This window comes from Notamacropus eugenii, chromosome 4, assembly GCF_028372415.1.
Source record: "Notamacropus eugenii isolate mMacEug1 chromosome 4, mMacEug1.pri_v2, whole genome shotgun sequence".
Taxonomy (NCBI): Eukaryota; Metazoa; Chordata; class Mammalia; order Diprotodontia; family Macropodidae; genus Notamacropus; species Notamacropus eugenii.
The window spans coordinates 59,681,541-59,705,833 of NC_092875.1; the positions used below are offsets into that span (position 1 = coordinate 59,681,541).

Here is a 24,293-nt window from a genome sequence, read left to right on the forward strand (position 1 = left end):
TTATTATACCTGTGTTTTCTACACTAAAAGTAAAATAGACGCTCAGGTGCTTTGTTAAAATCTAAATAAATTATGTGTATAATGTCCTTCTGCTCTATCAGTTTGGTAAGCTTGTCAGAAAAAAAGGAAAAAAGTTAGGTGGACACAACCTATTTTTATATTCTTTTTTTCACTAACCATATTTTTAATAATATAATCTAGAGTTTTGCCAGAAATCTGAATCAAACTTCCTAGCCTATATTTTGGAGCATAAATTCTCTGCTCTACTCTCCACCCCAGCTTTTTTAAAATCAGGACATATGTCCTTGTCCAGTCCTGCAGTGCCCCCTTCCCTTTTCTGTAATCTCTCCAAGGTCACTAACAGTGGCTCAGCGATTATATGCTAGTTCCTTTCAATAACTGATGTTGGTCAGGTGATTTCAACCTATCCAGGGCAGGCTGGGTAGTGTTACTAGCTCCTTTCTTACATATTAGTTAGAAGGGTAGCCATGTTTGTTCTATCCTTTCAATCTAAAGCATATTCTCTCTAACAGAGAAAACATTAGTAAATAAGACTTAAAAGCACCTGTTCACTCTCTTTTATTAGTTGCCATCACCCATATACCCTGAGTAGCAGTCGTATACATTTTTGATCCTCCTCTTTCTCCCCAGTACAATTTAAAATAAACTTTTGTTTTAAACAAACCCTTTTTGTTGTCTTTAGTTTTTACCCTGAGCTTTAGTACTCTTGACACCATTTAATACATTCTTATTCCTAGCCCTTCTTAGGTATACTCCATTCCTGGTCAAGAGCTGGTCGTTTCTGTGGTATTTTAAGCTGGGTCAGAAATCCAAATTCCATTTTCAAACATCCTTTTCTTAGCCAGCTGTTCCCTTCCCAATTTTGCTTTTCTCTTCTGAGTCCCTTGTCTTCAAAGAGCAGCAGTGAAGAAAACACTACCTGTCCCTAAGGCTTTCTTTTTCTTGCTGAAAACTCTTTGTTCTTTGGTAGTGCTCTTTCTGGAAGTGTCATTTTTTCGTCCGAGTAAATCACCAGGAATGGAGAGCAATGGTTTGTCAAGTCTTGGAAAATTCTTTGTCTTGCCTTGGATACATGACCCAGGCTAGCAGATGTGCACTTTGTGCTCAAAGTGCAGGGGTCTGGTGCATGCTCAGAGTGCCTCAGCTTATACAGAAGTTAAGTACCTCCTCCAAGGAGAGGAGGGAGGCAGTTAAGTGCCTTGGACAGAAAGCCTGGAGCATGCATCAATATTCATTCACTGGTTCTGCTCAGCTAACCGCATGTGGAGAAGAGGGGTTCTTTGGTTGCAGAGGCATTCAGAAAATCCTGTCAGTTTCCATTATAATCTCTTGGCCTCAGTACTCTTGGGGGAGCAGAGCCCAAGACCTGGTGAGTTTGACAGGTTCAGAGGGCTTCCTTGATATCTTTACATTCCAGAGTTCAGGTTTTGTAGCTAGAGCAACATCAGTGTCCTAAGGTATGAGGAGAGAACCTCCTTTGGCATTCATCCTGTCATTATAAAGGTGGATGTCCTGAGAGACAAAGAGTGGTTTTAGGGAGTGACCTTCAGCAGCCTAGCCCAGTAGTGGTAGCTAAGATATGGTCTCATGCTATATCTGTATGTGAACTTGGGGGGTCTGGTGCTATGCAGGAGCAGGGCTAGGTTTTTAGCCTGATTTTCCTTTTCATCCCCAATCTGAGGTGGTGTAGAGGGAATTATGCCCTCGAGGTACTGGAGGAAATGCTTTTATATCTGTTCTTGATATTTCTATGAAGAGGATATTCTTTTGAAAAGCCAGTTGATATTAAAATGTGAAATGGAACTGAGGCTTTAGTCACTGGGCCCCTAAAAATGGGAGAAACAGCTAGTGGGGGACTGGGTAAGGCTCAGGATTCAACATCTGATGTTTTCTGTTTCATAGTTGGAAATACCTTTGAGTGTTTTGTCCAAGAAAGCCCAAGCAAAAGAATTACCTTCTCTAATACACTAACAAGGTGACTTACCTCTGGATAATGGAAAGATGACAGTAGTGTCATTTTTTAACTTCATAAATTCATATCAGCATAAAATCTTTTTTTTCAAAAAAATGTTTACAGCTCTGACAGCCTATAGTCCTGCAGCCTTTGCTTTGAATGACATGTTAAAACAACAGCTGACATTGACAAAGCAGTTTATGGAAACCAGCCGGTATCTGCATTTTTCTCTCCTGAAGTCCCTGGAAGATGACACATTCCATTATAATACATTGGAAGAAGTTAAAGAGGTTAGTGTAGCACAAATCTCCTGTTTTGGGGTGGGGAGTGTCAAAGATGTTCTACTGCAGTGTGATTGTGGCCTGAAGTCACACCTTTGGTCAGTTTGGCTCTGGAGCTTTGGAAATGTCCCTTTGAAATGCTGGTGAATTGTGGGGAAGGCCTTTGCCTTCTGACAATCCTGTGTTCACACTTTATGGAAAGGATTAGAGTCAACAAATTAGCACATATCCTGGGTGTGTGGGGCATTTGAAGTGTCCATGGACCACAGAGAAAGGACCAAACTTGCCAGTATTTCAAACATGGTGAGGAATGGTATGGTTGAAGACCACCATCACTCATCATGCACATGTGATCCTTGTAAGCTGAAAGAATTTCAGGTGAGAAAAGGACTGTTTGCATTTAGCAAACATCAGGCATTTTCTCTATCAGCTTAGTGCAGAGGCTGGGCCCTGGGGAAGATTTGAATTTAATTAATATCCATTTGGTAAGTATGTTAGAAATTCACCAAGCAAAGTACTATGGGATATGAAATACTGGCAGGGGATTAGATGACACTAGATTATGCAGGATGCTGAAAGCCAGGCAAAAGAATCTGAACTTGACTTGGTAGGCAGTAAATGGAAGTAGCAGAATGGGATGACCAGATGATCATCTGTAATGGCCACAACTCCCATGTAGAGGATACCTGGTAAACCTTCAAGTGCTTTCTTCACAATAACTTTACATGGTAGTTGGTACAGATATTAGTATTGTTAGTATTTCCATTCTGAGGTTGAGGCAACTGAGGCTCAGGTTATGTGTTGGCTGTGGTCACACAAGTAAGAGGCACAGCCTGGATTCAAACTCAGGTCCACAGGATTGGAGGAGGCAGAGTGGAGGCAGTAAGGTTTTTCCACTAGGCCAGGTGATTGGTGATAAGGTGAATAGTACACCGTCTAGGGAACCTCTGGCCATGGGCAAAGTAGTTCTTCATTTCCATCAACTGGTCCATCTTTATATATGATATATATGAATTGGACAGAGTGGAACATGTTTAATATCTTGGGGAATTTTTGTGGTATTCAGTCAGATCCCATAGCTCTCCTCTCTCTGGCTCACTGTCCCCAGAGCATAGACCATTGTTTGGCCATTTTGGGACAATCGCAGAATTCGAAAGTTGGAAGAGACTTTGGTGGCAGTTTAGAAACCATATTACAATGTACCTGATGAGTGGTCATCCAGCCTGTGCTTGAAGACCTTTGAGAAGGCACGAGCTCCTGAAAAGGCACATTCAGCTTTTGGACAAGTCTAATTTTTAGGAAGTTTTTCCTGACTTCAAGCTTGAGATAACACTTTGCGTACTTTAGAAGCACTCTGTGTAAGTTTGCCTCTTTGCAACTTCTATCAGCGACTTTTGGGCCTGTCCTCTGGAGCCAAATAGACCAAGTCTCAACCCTCTTTCCATGACCTCCCTTCGGATACCTGAAGATAACAGCCGCACCAAGGTGTTTCTTTTCCAGGCTGAACCTGTCCAGCTTTCAACCAAGTGTCATCTGTTCTTTGGCCATTTCTTCACCAGCCACCAAGGTCCCCAGGCCAGAATCAAAGCCCTGGAGACTTCACATTTTCACACCTAGAACTCCCGCACTGATGCCGCACCATCCTGACATCCAGTCCCTGAGCTCCAACCATATTTCACTTCACTTTCTGGCCATTTTTTCCCCAGCAGGCACACTATTCCAGCACACTTACCTTTTCTCTCCACCTCCTTCTATTTCCGTTCTGGAGCTATGATCCAATGAAGTCATTGCCATCTGGAGAAGGTGTGCCAGTCTGTTCCACTATGGCTCTAGTCACCATCTGTATAACTTTGCAATGCAAAGTATCTCATTTGGCTCCCATTCCTACAAATGGATATATTACAATGGGAACTCCTTGACACCAGGGACTGTCTTAACTTTTGCATTTGTTTCTCTAGACCTTGACACATAGGCTGTATTTAATAAGTGCTTTCTCATTTAGTATATGACAGAGATTCAAGTCCCTTTACCGTGTTGATTACCCTCCTCTGGATACTCTTCCCCCAGAATTGAACACAGTAATCCACAGTAATTCCTGGAAGCTACACATCTTTCAAATGCAACCCAAGACTGCAATAACCTTTGTGGCTGTGATATCACACTTACTGCCTCACACCGAACTTGCTGTAGTCCACTAAAACGGCTGGAGCAATTATTGCCTCCCCAATTTATACTTGTGAAGTTAATTGTTTCCATCCAAGTAGAAGATTTTACATTTTACATCTAATGAATTTTATTTTCTTAGATTTAGCCAAATGCTTTAGCATTTGGATTCTGTCATCCACAGGAGGCAGGACAGATTAGGTGAGTCAAACTACAGCCACCAGATATCTCCTCTTAGATGTTGGACATAACTTCTCAAGATCCCAATCCCCAAAGTCCTGGGAATAACAGTACCCACTGCCATCCTGGCCCCCACAACCATCACTAAGGAGAGCAACTTCAAGGGAGAAGGGTCCTGTTATCCTTGATGCCACTAGTACTACCTGCTGACAAACTGCCATCACTCAACAGGTGAGCCCCAAACAGGCCTTGTACCACTGGCCCTTGCTGGTGGCCATCATCCAGGGAGCCAAGCCTTGTGGAGATGAGACCTGGAAGCTTCTTCTGCAGGTGCTGCAACCCTTGACTTCTCAACAGTCAGCTCCTGAAGACCTGGAAAAGAAATTTCTCAATACCAAATTCCTTGGCAGTGGCAAATGGTTCAAGATCAGAAATGAATATGGTTTTACTGTCAGTAGAAATGACATGAAAGAAAGTGTATTACCATACCTTTTGCCATTGCACCATAAGGATCATGGGATCTTTCCATCTGACTTGCAGCTGAAATCTCTATTTGTTGCTCCCTTCTCCCCTTAGAATGTGAGCTCCTTAAGAATGGAGTTTATTTTGCTTTTATATTTGTTTTCCCAGGGCTTAGTACATTGCTTTGCACATAACAAACCTTTTCATTCACTGTATTAACAGTTCTTTCTGGCTTTGTGTCATCTGCAATGGTTTGAGAATACTATCTAAACATTGGGCCAAGCATGGAACCCTAGGGCACTCTTCTGGAGGCCTCCTGCTCAGCTGGCATGGAACCATTAATACCTCTATTCTCTGAGTTCAGCCACTCAATCAGTTATGAATTCCTCCAATCATATTATTGCCTAAATCTAGATTTCTCCAATTTTTGTCAAAAGGATACCATAGGATAAGAAGCTTTGCTAAAAAATCTAGAGCAGTGGTTCTCAAAGTATGATCCAGGAACTCCCTAGGAGTCTATTCCCAAGACTCTTCCAGGGGTCCCCGAGTCAAAACAAAGTTATTTTTATTTCTAATACAACTTTTGTTAATAGATATAACTCACGTAAACAAAAGTTCTCTGGGGGCCTTGATAATTTTTAAGATCATAAAAGGATTCTGAGACCAAAAGTGTGAAAACCACTGACTTAATATTCCTCATATACTCATTTAGTAACTGTTCAGTAAAACAAAAACAAAATGAAGTTAGTTTGACATGACCTGTTCTTAAATACATGATAATTCTTTGTAATCATTGCTTCCCCTTCTAGATGCTTGCCCATCTCTCTTTAATGATCCATTCTATAATTTTCCCAGGAATTAAGTTAAGTTGTTGGCCTAGAGTCTGCAGATTCTGGTCTCTTCTTTTGAAAATCAGAACCACATATGTCCTCCAGTCTTATGCGACTTCTCTCATTTTACATGATCTTTCAGATAATACTGTCGGCCCTTTAATCATCACATCTGCCCATTTGTTCACTGCCCAAGATTTTAGTTTATGTCTGTTAGGTGATATGAATTCATCAAGGGTAACCAAGGGCCCTCCTGATGCCTTCTTATTTATCTTGGGTATCAGCACCCTCTTAGTCATTTTTGTTCAGTTGTTTCCAGTTGTAAAAGGTCATTGTCTTTGGTTGAGAAAATAGAAGCAAGAAAGGAGCTGCTGTTGTCAGTCATTATCAGTCCATCCACCCTGAGCAAAGGTCTTGGGCTTTCTCTGAGCCTTTCTCCCCCAATATAGCTAAAACTTCATTTTGTTGTCCTTGCCTTCCTTTGCTGGCATTGGCATTCCTGATGCTATCGTTAGTCTTGTAGCATGCTCTTCTGTGTCTTGTTACCTGGCTGGTTGAAGAGTTCCTTGTGCATCCACGTCATTCTCTTCTGAAAAAATATTTTTCTTCTTCATAGTTTCCTTTTGAGACTTTCAAATTGAGTTTTGAGTTTCTCCCATCCCTTCTGGGCTGACTATCCCTTGGTTGGTTCCATTAGTCAATAGAATCCTTTCTATTGTTCTTTACTGACATGTTTTGCCCAAGTCTAGGGTACCTGATAGACTCTACCCAGATTTCCTCTTCTCTCCTATCCACTAGTATCACTACTGTAGCATGCTTCGTGGATCAAATGAGATAATTTTTTTAAAGCATTTAGCCCAGTACCTAGCACATAAGAGGCATTTAGTAAATACTTATCTCCACCACTCCTTTCCATCCCCAAGTGTTGTTCCCCAGACTCACAGAATCATAGAATTTGAGTTGGACAGAACATGACTTGGGATTCAGAAAGACCTGAGTTCAAATCCTGCCTCAGATACTTATTAGTCCAGGGTTGATCAGTGAGAATTGATGAGATGATAAATGGTAAAGCAGTTTGCAAACTTTAAATAAAGGTTAAATATGTTAGTAGTGACGATGAGCTGCCAATTCCTGAAGAGCTAGTATATTTTCAGTTGCTATTATTTTCCCAAGGTCTCTGTCTCTCTCTATTACCATCTATCTGAGAAAGCATAGAGATAATCTCTGGCATTTATTTTTTTTTGCCCAGCTGTGCTTCCAATGTTGATGTAGAAAGGACTTTTTACTATTTGCCATATGAACAACTTAAGGTCAAACATCCAACATTTTGAATAGACTGTTACTAGAGATGTCCAGATGAGAAAGCTGACAGATTTCGGGTTATCTTGCAGTACATCAGGAAGCACAAGTCACCACCACTGACAATTGAGAAAGCTTTGGAGGAAGTTGTGAAGGAAATGTCGGATCACTGAGTTGAAAATAGATTTGCTTCAAGTAGAGGTAAGGTTTGGATTTTGAAGACAAGTTATTAAACTCATCAAGCCTACTATGCTATTGTGATCACCTCCCAGAGCATCATAGGAATTAAAACTGGAAAGGAGCTGCCGAAGTTCCTAATGCTCTCTGACCTCTAGGACAGAGGGTAAGTGAGTTCCTCAAAGCCACACAGGTACCAGACACACAGTTCAAACTCAGGTCCTTTGACTCCAAATCCAGTGCTCCTTCCACTATACTGCATTGTTAAGTCTCATTCCCCACTTTAGACCTATAAGTGTAATTACATTTTATATAATTTCTCCCATATGGTTTCAGAAGACTAGGCAGGATCATCACAGATCTGTATCCCAGTACTGGGGGAAAAAAAAAATCTCAACTGGCCCATTCACATTTCCCAATCAGTTACTCCTGTTCTGGCTTCTCGTAGGAGAGTTTTTCCCGACTCCATGGTCAGCCTTTTCACAGGATTTAGAGCCAGAAGAGACCCTGGAAATGATTATTTATTTAACAAGCATTTACTAAGGACCCAGTATGCACCAGGTTTCAGGACAGGTACTGGAAATACACAGGCAAAAAAGTTTTTGTCTTTGAGGGATTTATACTCTCCTGGGGGAAAACAAAATATACACAGATGATACAAAGGCACTGGAATTGTGCATGGGGTTTGGGGAGCCCTAACAATTGAAGGCATCAGGCAAGGTATTTAATAGAAAGTAGGGCTTGAGGTGAGTCTTGGCATGAGCTAGGAATTCTAAGAGGTGGACACAAAGAGGGAGAGGCTTCTAGGCACTTGGGGACATGGTCAAAAGCATGGAGGTGAGAGGTGGTGGTGATCTTATTTCCTCTACCCCAAACCACACAGGTAATGTGATTATAAATCCAATGTCCTAGCCAGTGCACATGTTTAACTCCTGCCTTTCCCTTCCTCCTAGGGCTTCTCAGACACTGCATTATCATGATTCTCCTCCTGTCAGTCCTTCTTCCTGATTTCACCCTTAAATGTAGCTGTAACCTAAAGGCTGTTCTCAGACTTTTGACTACTCCTCCATTCCCATACCTTCAAAAAAACCCACTCCAAATAACCTCTACAATGTCCTGTCATCAGCACACTGAACTGTTTCCTCCAAAACCTCTTCCTCCTCTAATTTTCCAATTTGTTAGTGGCATCATCTTTCCAGTGTCCGAACCTGAATCATCTGTGACTACTCTCATTTCTTCAGTCTCATCTCTGGTTCCCTGCCAAGACCTTTGGGTCCTGTCTTTCCTATTTTTCAGTCCAACTGCCATAGCATCCAAACTGCTTCCCAAAGTCTCTTTGTTCCTGTTTCTTCCAGTCTGTCCTTACATGCTGTAAAATCAAATTCCTAACCCACAACTGTTACCGTGTGGCCCACCCCTAGACCTTCAACAAATCCCTGTGGCCTACCAAAGTCTGCTTTAGAGCCTCCGGCTTGCTAGTCACCATCACCTGGCCAAACTGAATCAATGACTGGGCATGCTCATATTGCCCTTTTTTGCCTCCAGGTCCCAGACCAAGCTTTCCCCAGTGCCTAGAATACAATGTACAGCATCCCCCCTCCCTGTTCTTCCACATTCTTTACACCCTTTACACAAGGTCCAATGCCTAGAGGAAGAGTTCCATGATCCTCTTTCCCTCCACTTTGGAAACATTCTCTTTGATTAAATTTGCCTCAATATCAATTCATTAAGCACCTACCAGAACTCTCATAGCACTGTTAATACTGGTGCTTATAATCAAATCTTCACATGGCTAACATCTTGTATGTAACTGGTGCTTCATAAATATTTGCTGAATGAAATGTGGCAGTGGGTTAGGAATATAATCATGCTGAGGGGCAGCACATTCCCTCTCCACCAACTTTTTTTTTAACTAACACTGGTGTTAAAGGACAGCATTAATACCCATGTTTCCATTCTGTTGCTTCATTTGTGTAAGATGTAGTCTAGTCTGTGGCATAATTGATGAATCATATTATCATGGGGTCTATTTAAGGTATGCTGTGAGAGGCCAGGGACTGCTTCATTTTTGTCTTTGCCTCCCCAACATCTAGCAACATAGCAGGTGCTTAATAAATGCTTGTTGATTGACTGACGTAGAACTATCCCATGGTTCTTAAAAGCCTGCCTGGCAGAGCATAAACTCTACAGGCCCTACTCTTCTGAAAAAGGAGAAGGCCCTTGACTGGTTACCAGTCCAGTTCATCAAGAACTTACACACCACTTTATTTGCACTGATGGAATCATTAGTGAGCCATGCTTATAGCAGTATCAACTAGACTGCTTAAAACAGCAAGCAAGCAAAATTCCCCTTTTCTAAACTAAGACATCAAACATATTTCTTTATAAAAAGTCTTTATTTGAAGGCAAAACAGTAAAATCCACAAGAAATTTGTAACATCACACGTTGACATTTTATTCTGAATCAGACAAAGTTGAATAGTTTCACAGCTACGAGAAATCTAGAACAGAATCAGTATTTCATCACCTTGGGCTGAAGAGTTGGGAGAGATTTCTGCATCTTTTAAAATAAAGGTTCCAAAGTTGTTAACTGTACAAACAGATGGCACTGCACCACGCTGCCCACAGCACTCAGGCTCTGCACGCTGTTATACACTTGTTAGTGTGTTTAGGTAATGTCCAGAAAAGGAAAACTGCTTCTCTTGAGGTTCCCAGTAATGCCTCACAATGATAATTTATACTTTTTATTCCTCTTCCACCTCCCTTTGCTATTTTGGTTTCAATATAAAAATGATGAATTCACAGAGCTGCAGAATCTTTAACTGGCTTGGATGCCCAAGACAGAGTCTGAGTGGGCTTTGAGCACACAGGTGCTGGTGTTCAGGTCCTTCTATAAATAAAAACATTAAGTATATATAGCTTTTTCAAAGGTCAGCATTTCCAGAACAGGAAGATGCTTTAGCCCTATGTCCTCATATCAGTCTGCTCCCTCCCAATAGCATCTATCCATTTCAAATGGCTAACATTTGAGAAAAGTATAAACTTAATCCTAAGGATCAGCATGTCCTAGAGGAATTAGGCTTTGAATGATCTCTATCAGGGATAGTCTTAGATAAATAGACATTTGACTAAAACTAAACCAAATGGAATAAAAAAAAAATGCAGGTCACCTTCGAAACAAAAGGGTATTCTGTTTTTACTTTAAATAGTGTGTAGTAAGTGTAGACTTAGTTTTTATTACTACACAATCGGTAATTGTAAGGTAGGTTAAAGCACATCATGGCTTCTGATCTACTTTAGTGTCGGCTAATGGCAATCACTTAATGTCCTTTCCTCAAGGTACTAGTCTTGGTTTATATAAGATGCTCAAATTTGATTTAAAGAAGGTATAAGACATCCACTTCTTCAGATCTGAAGGATTCCTATTCAGGGGGTGGAAGATTCTGGATTTCATACTTCACTGGAAAGGACAAAAGTTCACGTGTAAATGGTGAAGGTAGTTGTAAGGGCTTCCATATCCTTTTTCTTTTGAAATTTTTTGATATTAAATGTTTGAATCACAGATGAAACGTATGTATGCGGTTTCCATTCTATTCAGGTGCTGGGCCTTCTCAGTATTGCATGCCATGGTCTTCTCATTTCGTTTCCTGTCACTCCCTCAGAGAAGTACACCTTGGTAAAACTGAGTTGTTACTACGATCCTGACTTCCATACCAAGTATCAATTTAGGATTAAGATTTCTAACAAAGGACAGAAAGGCTACACAGTAGGTAGACAACAAAGAAATGATTTTACTTATAGCAAAACTTTTCCAAAAAAGATTAACAAAATTCAAAAAAGACAAAGTTTCCAACAACAACAAAAAAGTTTTAACTCTTGAATCTTCCATGTTAAATTCTAGCCATGTAGCCTAGGCAACATGAGAGCCCCGCTCTCTTTAGTGGAGAAACTCAACCAATTTACTTACATTCATCCCTGGCTTTCATACGTGCAATGAATGAATAACTTTTGTTTCTGCGGTAGTTTTCATATGGATCATCCAAAGCAACTCCCACTCCCTTGTACTGATCCCATTTATCTCTGATATCCCCCCCTTTAATCGGGTCCTGAATGCCTTGCTCCTTCACTCCCAGGCCACCTGATCCACTCCATCCTTGGGGAAAAAGATGAGATGGACATTTATCAATCTACAAATCAATTGTAATTTGAGAAATAATGCAATTTAACATAACCTCTAACAAGAATGTTGAAGAGTCTTTGGAGGGTACAAACCAGTTGTCTAGTAGAAAGCTAAAAATCAGTATGAAATTTATGACCTTTCAGAAATGATTATACTGAAAGTCAATTTTTTTAAACACCTAACATTTTTAGAAACAAAAAGCTTTATATTATAGTTTACGTTAACATAGTATTTTATAGTTTTATAGTTTATAGTGTGACATAATGGAAAAAAATACTAGATCCTGGCTCTTCTAATGACTGACTATATGACTTCCCTCACCACCTGCTTCTTTCACCCTGTTTTCTCATCTGTAAAATGGTGATAACACCTTTTGTACTCCCTGCCCTCATAGGTTTGCTGTGAAAAAGTGGACTTGGAAACCTCAAAACACTACCTAAAAACATAAGCATACAATGGATTTCCTCAGACATACTAAGAGAAGTGGTCCCAAGTACTATGATCCCAAGTACTATTTTGCAGATAGCTTTTTCTTAAGATAGTAAGTAACTGTTCATTAGAAAAAAACCTTACCCATTTTCACCAACATCTGGTGTCCTTTATTTTCTTCTCCAAGTCTTGAATCAGGTATAGGTGGTGCTGAATTAGAGCCCAAACCAGCTGAGGAACTAAAATAAGACAGGTGTTGTTGAACCATGAAAATATCTTCAGTGGATTAGAAAACGGCATAATTTTTAAAACCTACAACAGTAAGAGCTAGGAAAATTTTGGAATGCTTAGTGAAATGGAAAGGCAGGAGATGGCCTATAATTTGGACTAATTAAAATAGTCCTTGATCATCTTATGCATGGAACTATGCCATGCTGAACATATGAGGCTTCTAATTAGGACTTTTAAAATATTCACAGAAAAGCACCAGAAGATTATGATCTACACAGAAACAGTCTGCCAGCAGAATATTCAAAAGTGAAGAGTAATCTTACGGAGGAGTAGGACTCCGAGATCGGGATCGGCGCCTCCTTCCTGGGGAGTAAGACTTTGACCTGGACCTGGACCTTGACCGTGATCTGCTTCGTGAAGAACGGGACCGGCTTCTGCTCCTGTACCACAAGAGTGTCTAAATTCAGTTACACTCTCCTCTAGAAAAACTGAACATCCAGTGCCTTGCAAAATCATGAAGGAGCTCTACTTCATGAAGAAAGGCCCAGTTCTGACCTACCTAGAACGGGAGCGTGAATAGGATCGAGAACAGGAGCGAGACCGTGACCTTGAGTATGAACCAGATGATTTGGAAGATCTTGAATTGGATCGTGAAGAAGAACGACCTCTACTTTTAGACCTGCTACGGGATCTAGAAGGTCCACTGCAAAGAGAATGTTTAGTAAGCAAAATATTCTGCCAGCTCTAAATATATCTATGTAGCCACACCCACAACATACAAATATTTAAACTAGCCCTAAATTAAACATCACCAGAAAAATAGTGACATCTCACCTTCAAAGGAAAAAAAAAGCAGGAGACATTTTCATCCAGTCTTGTTGATGAACTTGAATAAACAAATCTGAGTAGAGGCCCTAGTGATGCTAAAATAAACACCCTGTTTCTAAACCCAAATTGCTTCTTTCTTCCTGATGTATTAACTTTAGACTCTATGAGTATATCAGTTTCCCAAAGATAACATGGAGGATGTAGCTTTAGCATTTAGAAGCAACACTACTATTTCTGATTTTAGGAATCTGCAGAAAATGCAAATGTTGATTTTTCTTCTAAATATTAACACAACAAAGAGTCACAATTTGGTATGATCTATAAGACATACATTCTATTATATCAGCAAACCCATTACAAGAGAAAAGTGGTACTGACTTTAGTCTTATTATTTTAAATGTGTTGATAGATCCAATGAGTACCATCTGTCTGAACATACAATTCAAAGCATCAGAAATTTAAAAAAAAAAAATTTGTCTTTAAGTTCTCACCTGTTTCGCTTTTCCTGCCCTTTTCTCCTCCTGGCTCTCATTTTTGCTCTGAAGAACTCATACAGCCCATTCTGTTCCCAGCCTTCACTGCAAGACATGTATATTTTCCTGAACAACTAATTGCAAGCATCTCTTCTTCAGATGCCATATTTAAAAGAAAAACAAACTTATGGAATGGGTATGCAAAATCTGGATTAGAAGTCCCCAACTCCCTAGGCCATGCCATATAATAATTCCTAGCAACCCCAAAGAAAGTCTTGAACACAGAAACTTCTACCATATTGTAGTTTGATGGGAAAGTAAACACTCTTTGCTTCAAATGCTCTCTTAGCAAGTCACTGCAGAATCAAATAACTTCTAATTTTTAACATTATTCATCTTCTCTCATTGTAATTTAAGAATTTAAATCTATTTCAATCAACTATGAAGTGACAATATTGGATACAAGGAAAAAACTAGACAAGGAAAAAAACTAGAAAAAACAAGCAGAATGTGTTAAGTGCTCAGGATGAGTCAGAAAAGCAAGAGAGATTCAGAAGGGAAGGATTAATTTTTCTCTTGAATCCTACAGAAGGCAGGATATGAGCTAGGCTTTGATGGAAAATTAGATTTTGAAGCACAGTGGACAGTAAATGCAAATATAAGGCAGGATAAAGCAGAAAGATTGGAAATAATGGATAATCCATTGAGTGAAGAGAAGGATGAAAAGACCAGAGAGAACCATTGGAGTTTCAGCTTGGTTTCACAGGTTTGGGGGAGAGCATGAAGGGTTAAATGCTTTTATACCCAGGGCTCAGACGTGGCTGAATTAAACCTCTCTCTTTTGTAGAAGTATCTTAGTTCTTCTCTGATTCCTTGACTATCCTATGAGGCAGGAAGGGTTATTATCACTGTTATTTCCAGAAGACTCAACCAAGCTATAGAAATAAACCGACTTTCCCAACTAACACTAGAATGTTCACACTCTACTCTGCTGGGCCACAGTGACTATGCCATACCCGCCCTTACCTGTTTCTAGGTCTATCATGGGATGGAGGACTATAAAATGCCTCCACTGCTGCCAAGAGCCTCTCGCTGGGAGGCATGGGGGGTGGAAGACGTATGTCTTTTGGATCCAAAGGCTTATACTCATGATCTTCTAGCTGCAGGAGATAAAAACATACATTTGATACACCACACAGTTCACTTACAAAGTCAATTCAAATAAACATTTATTAAGCATTTGCTTGCGTAGGGCACTCTGATGAACTCTAAGGATGCAGAGGTGAAACAAGAGAGGCCTACCCTCGTGGGGCTTACAGCCTAACAGGAGACTAAGACATGCACACAAACAACATATTAGTTAGAACACAGTAAGAGTATATGATAGGACAAAGCAACACAAAAGACAAGGAGAAAGATTCATTTTAGGCTGCAGAGGAAATGGGAAAGAGGAAATCCAGATCACAGGATGTCAGCTAGGTCAGCCTGTCCTGAACAAGAGGTGCCTATCAGACCAATAAGGAGTCATCAGACCTCTGCCTGGAATGCTCTACTGAAGAGGAACCTGCTGCCTCCCCAGGCAGCCCACTGCACTTTACTATGACTTCAGTTGTTAGAAAGTTTTTCCTTTACATAAAGCCTTTCCTACCTCCATTTATTACTCTTTGGTTCTACCCTCTGGGGCCAAGCAGAACATATTTAATCCTCCACAAGAAAGTCCTTCAAATAGCTGACAGTTATCACAGTCCCCTCCCCTCCCCCAAGTCTTCTCTAGACTAAATGATGACCCTCCACTGCTCTCCAGACCAAGTTCCATGTGATCCTCATATGGCATGAATCTGAGGGCTTTCACCATGGAGGAACATTGTGCAGCTTTCAAATGTCCGTCCTTAATAAAATGTGGTCCCCAGACCTGAAAACAGGGAAGGGGGGTTCCAACCAGGGCAGATCTCAGCTCGTTTCTTTATCAGGTTTGTTCACATATTCTGAACTGGTAGTTCATGAAAACCATGAGATTACTCTGGACCAGGGGTGGGGAACCTGGGGCCTGGAAGTCACACATGTTCCTTTAAGTCCTTGGGTACAGTCTTTTGACTGAGTCTAAGTTTTATAAAACAAATCCTTTTATTAAGGGGATTTGTTCTGTGAAGTTTGGATTCAGTCAAAGGGCTGCACTTGAGGACCTAGAGGACCACATGTGGCCTCCAGGACCCAGGTTCCCCACCCCTGTTATAGATCCTCCAATGCATAACAATGCCTCTTTTGACTTTATAATTATTAAAGTGATTTTTAAAAGTCCAAGTATAAGGTGTTACTGAGTTTTTTTAAAGTGCAACTTTAGCCTGTCATTAACTTTTGGATCCTGCCATGCAGTGTACTAGCTATTTCTCTCAGCTTTGCAAATTTGAGAAGCATGCCATCTATGCTTTTAGCCAAGTCACAAAAAACATTAAACAGCACGCAGCCCAGCACAGTTCTCCGGGGCACTCTCTTGGACATCTTCATATCATTAATGAACCACCTTGTAACTAGCCTATGTTTTTCCATTTTTTTCAACAACAACGTGACACTTTGTCAGATGTTTTACTAAGGTCTAAGCAAGAATTTTCTGCAATATTCCCTTGGTATACCAGTAGAATATCCCAATCAAAAAAGAAAATGAGTTTTGCCTACCAGATCTTGTTCTGGATGGCTCTGTGTAGTCTCTGCTTCCTTTTGTAGTTATCCACTAACTTTTCCTTTAGTAACAAGTTCTAGAATTTTGCCAGGAATCTTAAGTCAAAGTCATTGGCCTGTAGCCAAAGGATTCCTTTCTGTTCCTTTTTAAAAAGGGCCACCTGCCCACGCGCAGCCCTACAGTATGTCCCCAGTTCACCCACTACCTCCAAGGTTCTGGGACACCAGTTCACAGAATGTTGCTCACCTGGGCCAGGCGATCTGAACTTGCCCCGGGAGGCCAGGAGCTCTCTTACTTTTTTTTTTTTTTTTTTTTTACTAATCTTGGACGTTAATTTCCTCCTGGCTACGTTTATTCCATCATTTCCCATCCTTGGCAGAGAAAACAAACTTCTTTGTTTTCATTACCCTGAGTGAAAGTTCTGTTCCACTGACTGGTCCAAAAGCACTTTGAAAGCCTTATTTGTTACCCTTGGCTTTCCTTGCCAGCCCTAGTTCGCTCTGAGATTTATCGCTCCTGACACTAACCTTGAGACTGTTAATCACTTCTGAGGTCACCGTTATCCATCCTTGCCTTCATCTTCTGCATATTTTTAAAGATTGTATTAAGTTGGTTAGTGAGTTCCCTGTGCTCCCGTGTTAGTGGCTCTGAATGGCTCCTTTTCTTCCTCCACATCTGAATAGTTTCTCTTTGTGTCTTCAGACTTTGTTCTTGGATTTCCCATATCTCCTAGGTCAACTTCCCTTGGGTAATTTTAGTCCACAGGATCCTAACTATCCTTTTTCTGAATCCCTTCAAATATGCCCTCTTCTAAATCCATGGTATAATCCATATTGTTATCCAAGCACCAGTTTGTTTGTTGGTTAGAATCAGATTAAAAACCCACAGCATTTGTCTTTGTTGGTTCCTCTATCTTTTGAAGGAAGGATTCTTGAACATGGTGTTAAGCCAAGATGGATAGAGGATTCTGTGGGTGGAAGTGAGGAGAGAGGGCTAACATGCACATGTGTATAGAGGCAGGAAATGCTGGAATGTAGTTTGTGAAGGGGAACAACTGGAGATAAAGCTGAAACGACAGTTAAGGGCCTTAAATGCCAGACTATGAAGTTGGCATTCTGTCTTAAAGGCAATGGGAAACAACAGTTTTTGAGCAAGGGAGAGATGTGGCCAGATTAACCTCTACGATAGGAGGATTACTCTAGCAGCTTATGAAGGCTGGACTGGAGAGAAATGAGACTGAAAAATCAATTAAAGAGAGTAAAGCAGAGGAGTCTAAGTGGTAAGAAGAGCTAAATTAATTTGGTAACAGTGAGGGTAGAAAGGAAGAACAAACTTACAGAGAATCAACAGGACTTGGCAACTAATTTATATACAGGGTAAAGGAGAAGGAAGAGTCAGATTTTTCCAACAAGTATTTTTTATTTAGAGTACCTACTGTGTGCTCTGCTAGCTGTGTGGTTTTGGTACCAGAATCACTGTTAGTAAACACCATCTTTGAATACAAAAGGATAGCAATGCTCCATATACACAGCTTTTTCATCCAATGAGAACCCATCACCTTTCTCACACAACTAAATACCTTTCATCTAATAGCTCAGCAGTACCTGTAATCTCTCACACTGATGCCTCCCAAGGGCTGGCCTGGGCAGTGTATCTATAGAAAAACACTGGTGTGGGCATGAAGCTATGTCCTGTTAGACAGGCAGAAGTGCTGTGCAGGGCATTGCAGAGTAGATGCCAAGTCTGGCCTGGTGGTGAGTAGCAACCAACAGACCTCACTCCCTTAACTACAATTCTGTGCAGAGGTCTTTGAAATAATACAGAAGAATTGAAATTTAAGATATTCCCTCATATTTCTGCAATTAAAATGGCCTTTAGAGCCTTTACCTGGCTGGTCCTTCTGACAATATTAACGCTGAAAATAAAATAGGGGAGTGGTGAAGGATAAAGCACTGAATAGAAATGAAGGCGGCTCTCCTAGCCTCTTCCCTTTGGGTTTTACCCATTTATTATTCTTAGATTCTTGTCAGCAATATTCCAGGCCCTTGTTACCACTCACCTGAACTATTACAAGTCTCCTCACTGGTCTGAGGAGTCTTCCTATGGGGTCAAATGAATCTCCCTTCTTAACTGGATTAAATGCCTTCTCTGCCCCTCCCTTTTCAGTGGTTTCTCATTGCCTGCCCACTAAGCAAAGCTGCAGACCCTTCCCCAGCAGACACAGCACACTCCCTTTCCACCTTTTCTCCTACACTTCCCTGCCATGCATTTATAGTTGCACCAAACTGGACAGTGTCCTATCCCCTGCCCATATCCCATACTGCTCCCATGCATCACTCCATTTCCTTGCACTATTAAACACCTATGCCTCTAGAATCACAGAGGTGGAGCTGGAAGGGAACATATTAACAAAGCTTCCATTTAGAGATGAAGCCAAGGCCCACTTCTTGGCACCTCCTCCAGAAAGCCTGGTCTCACCCTTTGGTTGGACAGAGTCCCTGTTTTCTCAGACCTGGCAGATGACAGCACTACTTCTACTGCCTGATGTTCCCTTAAGAGGCAGTGGAGTGTAGAGGAAAGGACAGTGATCATGGAAATCTGAAGGGACTCTAACCTCAGCTGCATGAATTTCAGCGAAATCACTTGACTAGTCTGGACCTTGGTGTACTCCCCTGTCAAATGTGGACAATAACACTTGGAATACCCACCTCACAGGGCAGTTGTAAGCACAGTGCTCTGCAATGTCTTTAAAAGCACTGAATAAATGTTATTATCTTAGTCTACATATAGTCTATGTGTTGTAGCCCCATTACAAAAGCTCCAGAGGGCAAGGATGGCATTGGATTCAATTCGTAGGATGACAGAATCTCAGTCTGAGAGAAACTGAGATCAGCCTAGGACTGAAAAGGAGTCCTCTATGGCATCTTTGACAAAGGGATATTTAGCTTTTGTTTAGAGACCTGAAGGAATAGGGACCCTACTATCCCCAAAAGGAGCCACATGACTTTCAGACGGCTCAAATGGTTTAGTTTGTCCTGTGAGCTCCTTTGTAACTTCCACACCTTGCTCCTGGTTCTGAGCTCTGGGGTCAAGCTAGAGTCTGATCCCTCTTCCACAGGAGGAGTTCTTCAAAGCCTTGCAGACAGCTCTCCCCCACACCAGCTGCCTCTCTGCTAGGTGAACCCGTCCTAGTTCCTGCAACTGTTCCTAAGGCATGATTTCTGAGCTCTTTCAATGTTCTGGTGGATGCTCTCCAGTTTTTCAATGGCCCTCCTAAAACAGGGCATCCAAAATTCAATTAAGTTCACCAAACATTTATTAAGTGCGTAAGTTGTGCAGAGAACTGTACTACGTATTGGTAGAGATACCGCGTTTAGAAAATTCAGTTTCTGCCCTAGCGGAGCTTACAATCTAGTAGAAGAAGAGTACATAATATATCACATGCATTCAAGTGCAAAACAAAAGGCTACTTAAAGAAGGAAGGAGGAACGTGGTGCTGATGGGAGGTGGGGGGAAGGTGACATGAAAAGCATCAGAACAGCTGAAAGGGGGAAGGGCACTCCAGGTGCAGGAACAAGATAAGCAAAAGCCTAGAGGTCAGAGATTCAAAGATTTAGAGTTGGAAGATGCCTTAGCACGCATTTAGTCTAGCACTCCCTCTTCGCAGAGGAGGAAACTGAGGCCCAGAGAAGTCAAATGACTTGCCCAGGGCCACACAGGTAATAAGAAACAGAGCCAAGGTTTGAACACAGGTTCTCCCAACTCCAAACACTCTACTTTCCCCCTACACCAAGTTACCCTCACAGTGACTAACACAGTCGTCCTGATCCTTCCATCTCCCTTAGCCTGGCCCTAAGCATAGGGCCTTACCCCCTTATACGGATGTGTTTTATACGGATGTGTTTAACAAATATTTGTGAATTTTCCATAAAAGTAAAAGTAGGTTAGAGAGACAACAAGTGACTATGAGACTGGAAGGAATGGATGAACAGTCAAGCATCACTGATGGAGAACACTTTCACAGACCAATCCAACTTTGGCAACAGCTCCTGGGTGAGAAGTCTCTCATATCATATTTTAAAAAGATACCTGAGGAAAAGTCCACCCAGTAAACTAGAATGGGAAAAGTGAGGGATGGGTTCCAAATAGCCATTAATGAAATGGATGCACTCAGGAGTGAAATTAGGAAGCAGCTGTTAAAAGAGAAATTGGTACATGGACATATGTAAAAGAGAGAGAGAAACCTCAGGGCAGACAGAGATTGGCAAGACTGCCCAGAAACAGATCAGAGCAATGAGAATTTCATTGCATTTCTGAGTTCTGCCACTTTACCTTCACAAGAGGAGCCATCAGTCCGGCAGGTAGATCAAAGTATGGGACGTTGGGGACCAAGCTGGGATCATCATGATTCATGTGAGGAGGCCCCTGCCTTCGCATGTGAGGAGGCTGGCCATTGAAGCCATGAGGGGGAGGCCCAAAGTCTGGGTGCTGTGGTCCACCCCATGGAGGATGTTCGTTGATCCCAGGATGAGGCAATCGGTGGCCAGGATGGTGATGAGGAGGTCCCATCTCTACACACAAAGGACAGAACATAAGAACTTAGGGGCTTTTGGAGGTCAAATGATAAACAGTACATAGTAAATAGTAAAGTTCTCCAGAAAGCAACTAACAAGCCTGGTAAAAAGGTACCATCATCACTTCCAGATGGACTCCAGACATCTTAAGAACCCCCAGCTCTAAGACCTCTCTCCCTGCACACGGCTCTACCCACTTCCCACAACTCAGGCTGGCCAGGACATGTGCATGTGCTGCACTGAGTGAAGGAAAGAGAAAACAGAAACTGTCTCCTCCAGAGAGATTATTCATCGGCTGAGCATGTTGCAGGAGAGAGGGCGGGTCATTAGATGAACACCATTACAGGAAACATTAATTCCCTAGAAATGGTACTATAAATGGATTCTGAGCCAAATTTTTATCCTTTTCTTGTCAGAGTCTAGTCATGATGAAATGACTGATCAGATTAGATTGGTCTAACAATAACAGGACAGAGCTGAACCTGTGACTTTCCCAGCAGGGGGAGTTCCCAATGAAGAACTCCTTCCACACTGCAGGCCAGCACCTTCTATACCACAGACTCAGGGTGCTGCCTGGATCAGTGAGAGGGTAAGTGACATGCTCAGAGACATACAGCCAGGATGGGAGAGAGGCAGGATTTGAACCCAGATCTTCCAGCTCTGAGGCTTGCTAGCTGGTGACACAATGGACTGTGTGCTAGATGTAGAATTGGAAGACCAGAGTTCAAATCCTGCCTTAGCCACAGGCTTTTAGATCCTGGAAAAGTCACCCTCTTCTGGCTTCGTGTTCTTCATCTTATAAAATGAAGGTAATAATAGCAATTACCTCCCAAGGTCACAACCTTGGTGAGAACCAAAAGGGACAACATCCATAAAGTAGACTGTGGGTTCTGCTGCACTGCCACCCTTTGCGATATACAGAATGCTGGAGGTGCATTCTTGCCTGTGCTCTCAGTGATGTTCCAGGCACATCGCAACAACGGTCACCACCCTGGGACTCATTTTAAGGAAGAACACTGGAGGACTTCCCGGGCACCTTTCTTCTGAATAGCTGAAAGGCACTTTGAAATATCATCTAATCTACTCTGCAGAAAAGGTGACTTGCCTAAGGTCACCCAGGTGGTAAGTGGCAGAGCTAGGATGCAGCAACTGCATTCCCTGATGAGAAATCCCATGCTCTTTCAAACACCTCTTCCTGCCTCTTATGAAACTTAAAGTGTAGTAAGGGGGTCTAGCATAGACTTAGCTAACGCCAGGATCATGAAATTAGCAGAAGAAAGCCTCTCTGGAGGATTTGTGAGGATGATGTGTATGAAACGTGCAGGGAAGCAGTTTTATAATAAGAACACGGGCAAGAGTGAGAGGACAAGGAGGGATACCCAAACAGATCTTGGGAACTACTAGAGAAGTTAAGTATAAAAGGTGCTGACAAAACATCTAACCATGTCACACCGTAAGCAGATGATCTTGAGCTGATGTGCCTAGGCAGCCCTGGTTCTGGTGATGAGCTTCTCTCCACTGTGTTATCATTCTGTCAAGTGGGGCTGCACCTGAAGGGGTGGGCACTCCCCAAGCTGGGGCTCTATGAGAACAGGCAGCAAGAGCCCTGGCTCATCTGCATAGCACAATCAGGCATCAGAGCAGAACTGTAATGGAGGTCTTAGAAGGAAGAGGGGAAAGATCTAATGAAAATTCCCCTATTTTGAAAACAGATCTGCTTTCTCCACCATACCCAAATGAAAGAATAAATGCTAAAGAGAATTATTGATGAGTCACTCACCAGCAGGAAAATCTCCTTGAGGGTAGTCAAAACGATGAGGGTATGGGGGTCTCTCAAATGGATGTCGAGGGGGGAAATCTTCCTGCATGAAACGTGGTGGGAAGCGGTTGAAGTTGTGGGGGTGAGGAGGCTGGTTGAATTGTGGATGCTGCTGATGGGGAGGGAACGGTCCCCGGAAGTGGGGTGGTCGCTGCATCCGAAAGGGTGGTTCTCTCTGACCACCCCCCCAGGGGGGCTGCTCATGCTGGTTATTCCAAGGGGCATCAAACTGATTATTCCAGTTGGGGTCTGGCTGGTTGTTCCATGGAGGGTCTCGCTGATTGTTCCACCCTGGATCTCTCTGTTCGTTCCACATCCCTTCATGGTTGTTGTTCCATGGAGGACAGTGAGGGGGTCCCTGGTGGTGAGGGTAAGGAGGCTGGTCAGGAGGCTACAAAAATAAAGAATGTAATCAAATAATGCACTTTTAAGCCAGTTATGGGAGAACAAAGGCACATATATTTTCACACCCAAGTTTTGGGGCTAGCAACATTCTTAACATCACCCAGCCCATTTCTATTTTTGATAGGCTTACTAAGCAGGAACAGCCAGGACTCATGGGACCTTTATTTTGGTGCCCCAGCACAGTGTGGAGGGGGCCAGTACTACAGAGCTGGAATACAAACTAATACAAACCCAGTGACAACTTTTGTGTATGCCACCAAAGACCCAACAAAGCTAAGTTAGGTGAGGTTCATCACCACACTGGCTGATGGAGCTACCAGCCAGAGTAACTCACCAAGAAACAAAGCCAAAAAGAAGTTTGTCATTTTTGCCACTGAAATCACAAAATCACATATTCTTGGAGTATTAAAGCTCAAGTAACAGAATGGTAATGGGGCAGCTGGGTGGCGCAACAGTGCGCGGTATTGGGCCTGGAGTCAGGCAGACTTGAGTTCAAATATGATTCAGACAGGTGTGTGACTGGGCAAGTCACTTAACCCTGTTTCTCTCAGTTTCCTCATCTATAAAATGAGCTGTAGAAGGAAATAGCAAACCACTCCAGTATCTTTGCCAAGAAAACTCCACATAGGGTACAAAGAGTCAGATATTGGAATGGTAAATCAGAAACCACTGAATGCTCTTTATTTTTCTTGCTTTTTTAGGGGGAGAGGGGGCTACATAGCTAATATGGAAACATATTTTGCATGACTTTGTGTATAATGGGTATTAAACCACTTGCCCTCTCTATGGGTGGGGAGAGGGACTGAAAGAAGGAAAAGAATTTGGAAGTCAAAATAAATGAATGTTTAAAATATTTTTTAAAAAAGGAAGAATTTCAGAATTGAGAGGGTCCTTGGAACATGGAAATTCAGAGCTGGGAGTGCCCTTAGAACACAGAGCTCTTAGAATGTCACAGCTGGAATAGACCTTAGAACACAGGCTGTAAGAGCTGAGAAGGCCCTTAGAATGCAGAATGTCAGAGCTGGGAAGGCCCTAAGAACAGAGAATGAATGTCAGAGCTGGGGTGAGGCGGGGGGGGGTCACTTAGAACACAATGTCAGAGCTAGGAGGGCCCTTAGAACCGAGAATGTCAGAGTTTGGGGGGGGGGTTCCCTTTAGAACACAGAATGTCAGAAATGGTACATAACTTTAGCTAGAGCCTATTGTATAACACTCCCCTTGCCCTTTGCACTTAGAATTCCAATCTCATTCCTAACAATAAGTGTTCCAAACCTTTTCCTCTCCCCAAATTTTCTAAGAATATCTCTAAC

At 42.0% G+C, this 24,293-nt stretch overlaps 2 protein-coding genes across 12 annotated transcripts in view; one reads left to right on the forward strand and one right to left on the reverse strand.

The window, feature by feature from the left end:
- Positions 1-24,293, forward strand: part of C4H19orf44 (chromosome 4 C19orf44 homolog) — a 44,899-nt gene that overhangs the window by 16,337 nt on the left and 4,269 nt on the right. For 6 of the 11 annotated variants that reach the window (XM_072601253.1, XM_072601248.1, XM_072601254.1 and 3 more), the window contains 3 exons: positions 2,099-2,265; positions 7,283-7,391; positions 12,456-13,161. In XM_072601253.1, the coding sequence (XP_072457354.1) occupies positions 2,099-2,265; positions 7,283-7,363 (248 nt within the window). In that variant the 3' untranslated portion in view covers positions 7,364-7,391; positions 12,456-13,161. Of the gene's footprint in view, positions 1-2,098; positions 2,266-7,282; positions 7,392-10,706; positions 10,929-12,455; positions 13,162-24,293 lie in introns of those variants that run through there. The other 5 variants (XM_072601250.1, XR_011965494.1, XR_011965495.1 and 2 more) reach the window with 5 other exon arrangements.
- The window catches only part of CHERP (calcium homeostasis endoplasmic reticulum protein), a 30,012-nt gene continuing 15,463 nt past the window's right edge, over positions 9,745-24,293 (reverse strand). Inside the window, exons 10-17 of the mRNA XM_072601247.1 lie at positions 22,540-22,969; positions 20,518-20,756; positions 14,535-14,668; positions 13,527-13,613; positions 12,767-12,910; positions 12,531-12,647; positions 12,121-12,215; positions 9,745-11,520 (exon numbers count right to left, since the gene is read on the reverse strand). Of these exons, the coding sequence (XP_072457348.1) occupies positions 11,327-11,520; positions 12,121-12,215; positions 12,531-12,647; positions 12,767-12,910; positions 13,527-13,613; positions 14,535-14,668; positions 20,518-20,756; positions 22,540-22,969 (1,440 nt within the window). The 3' untranslated portion in view covers positions 9,745-11,326. The remainder of the gene's footprint in view (positions 11,521-12,120; positions 12,216-12,530; positions 12,648-12,766; positions 12,911-13,526; positions 13,614-14,534; positions 14,669-20,517; positions 20,757-22,539; positions 22,970-24,293) is intronic.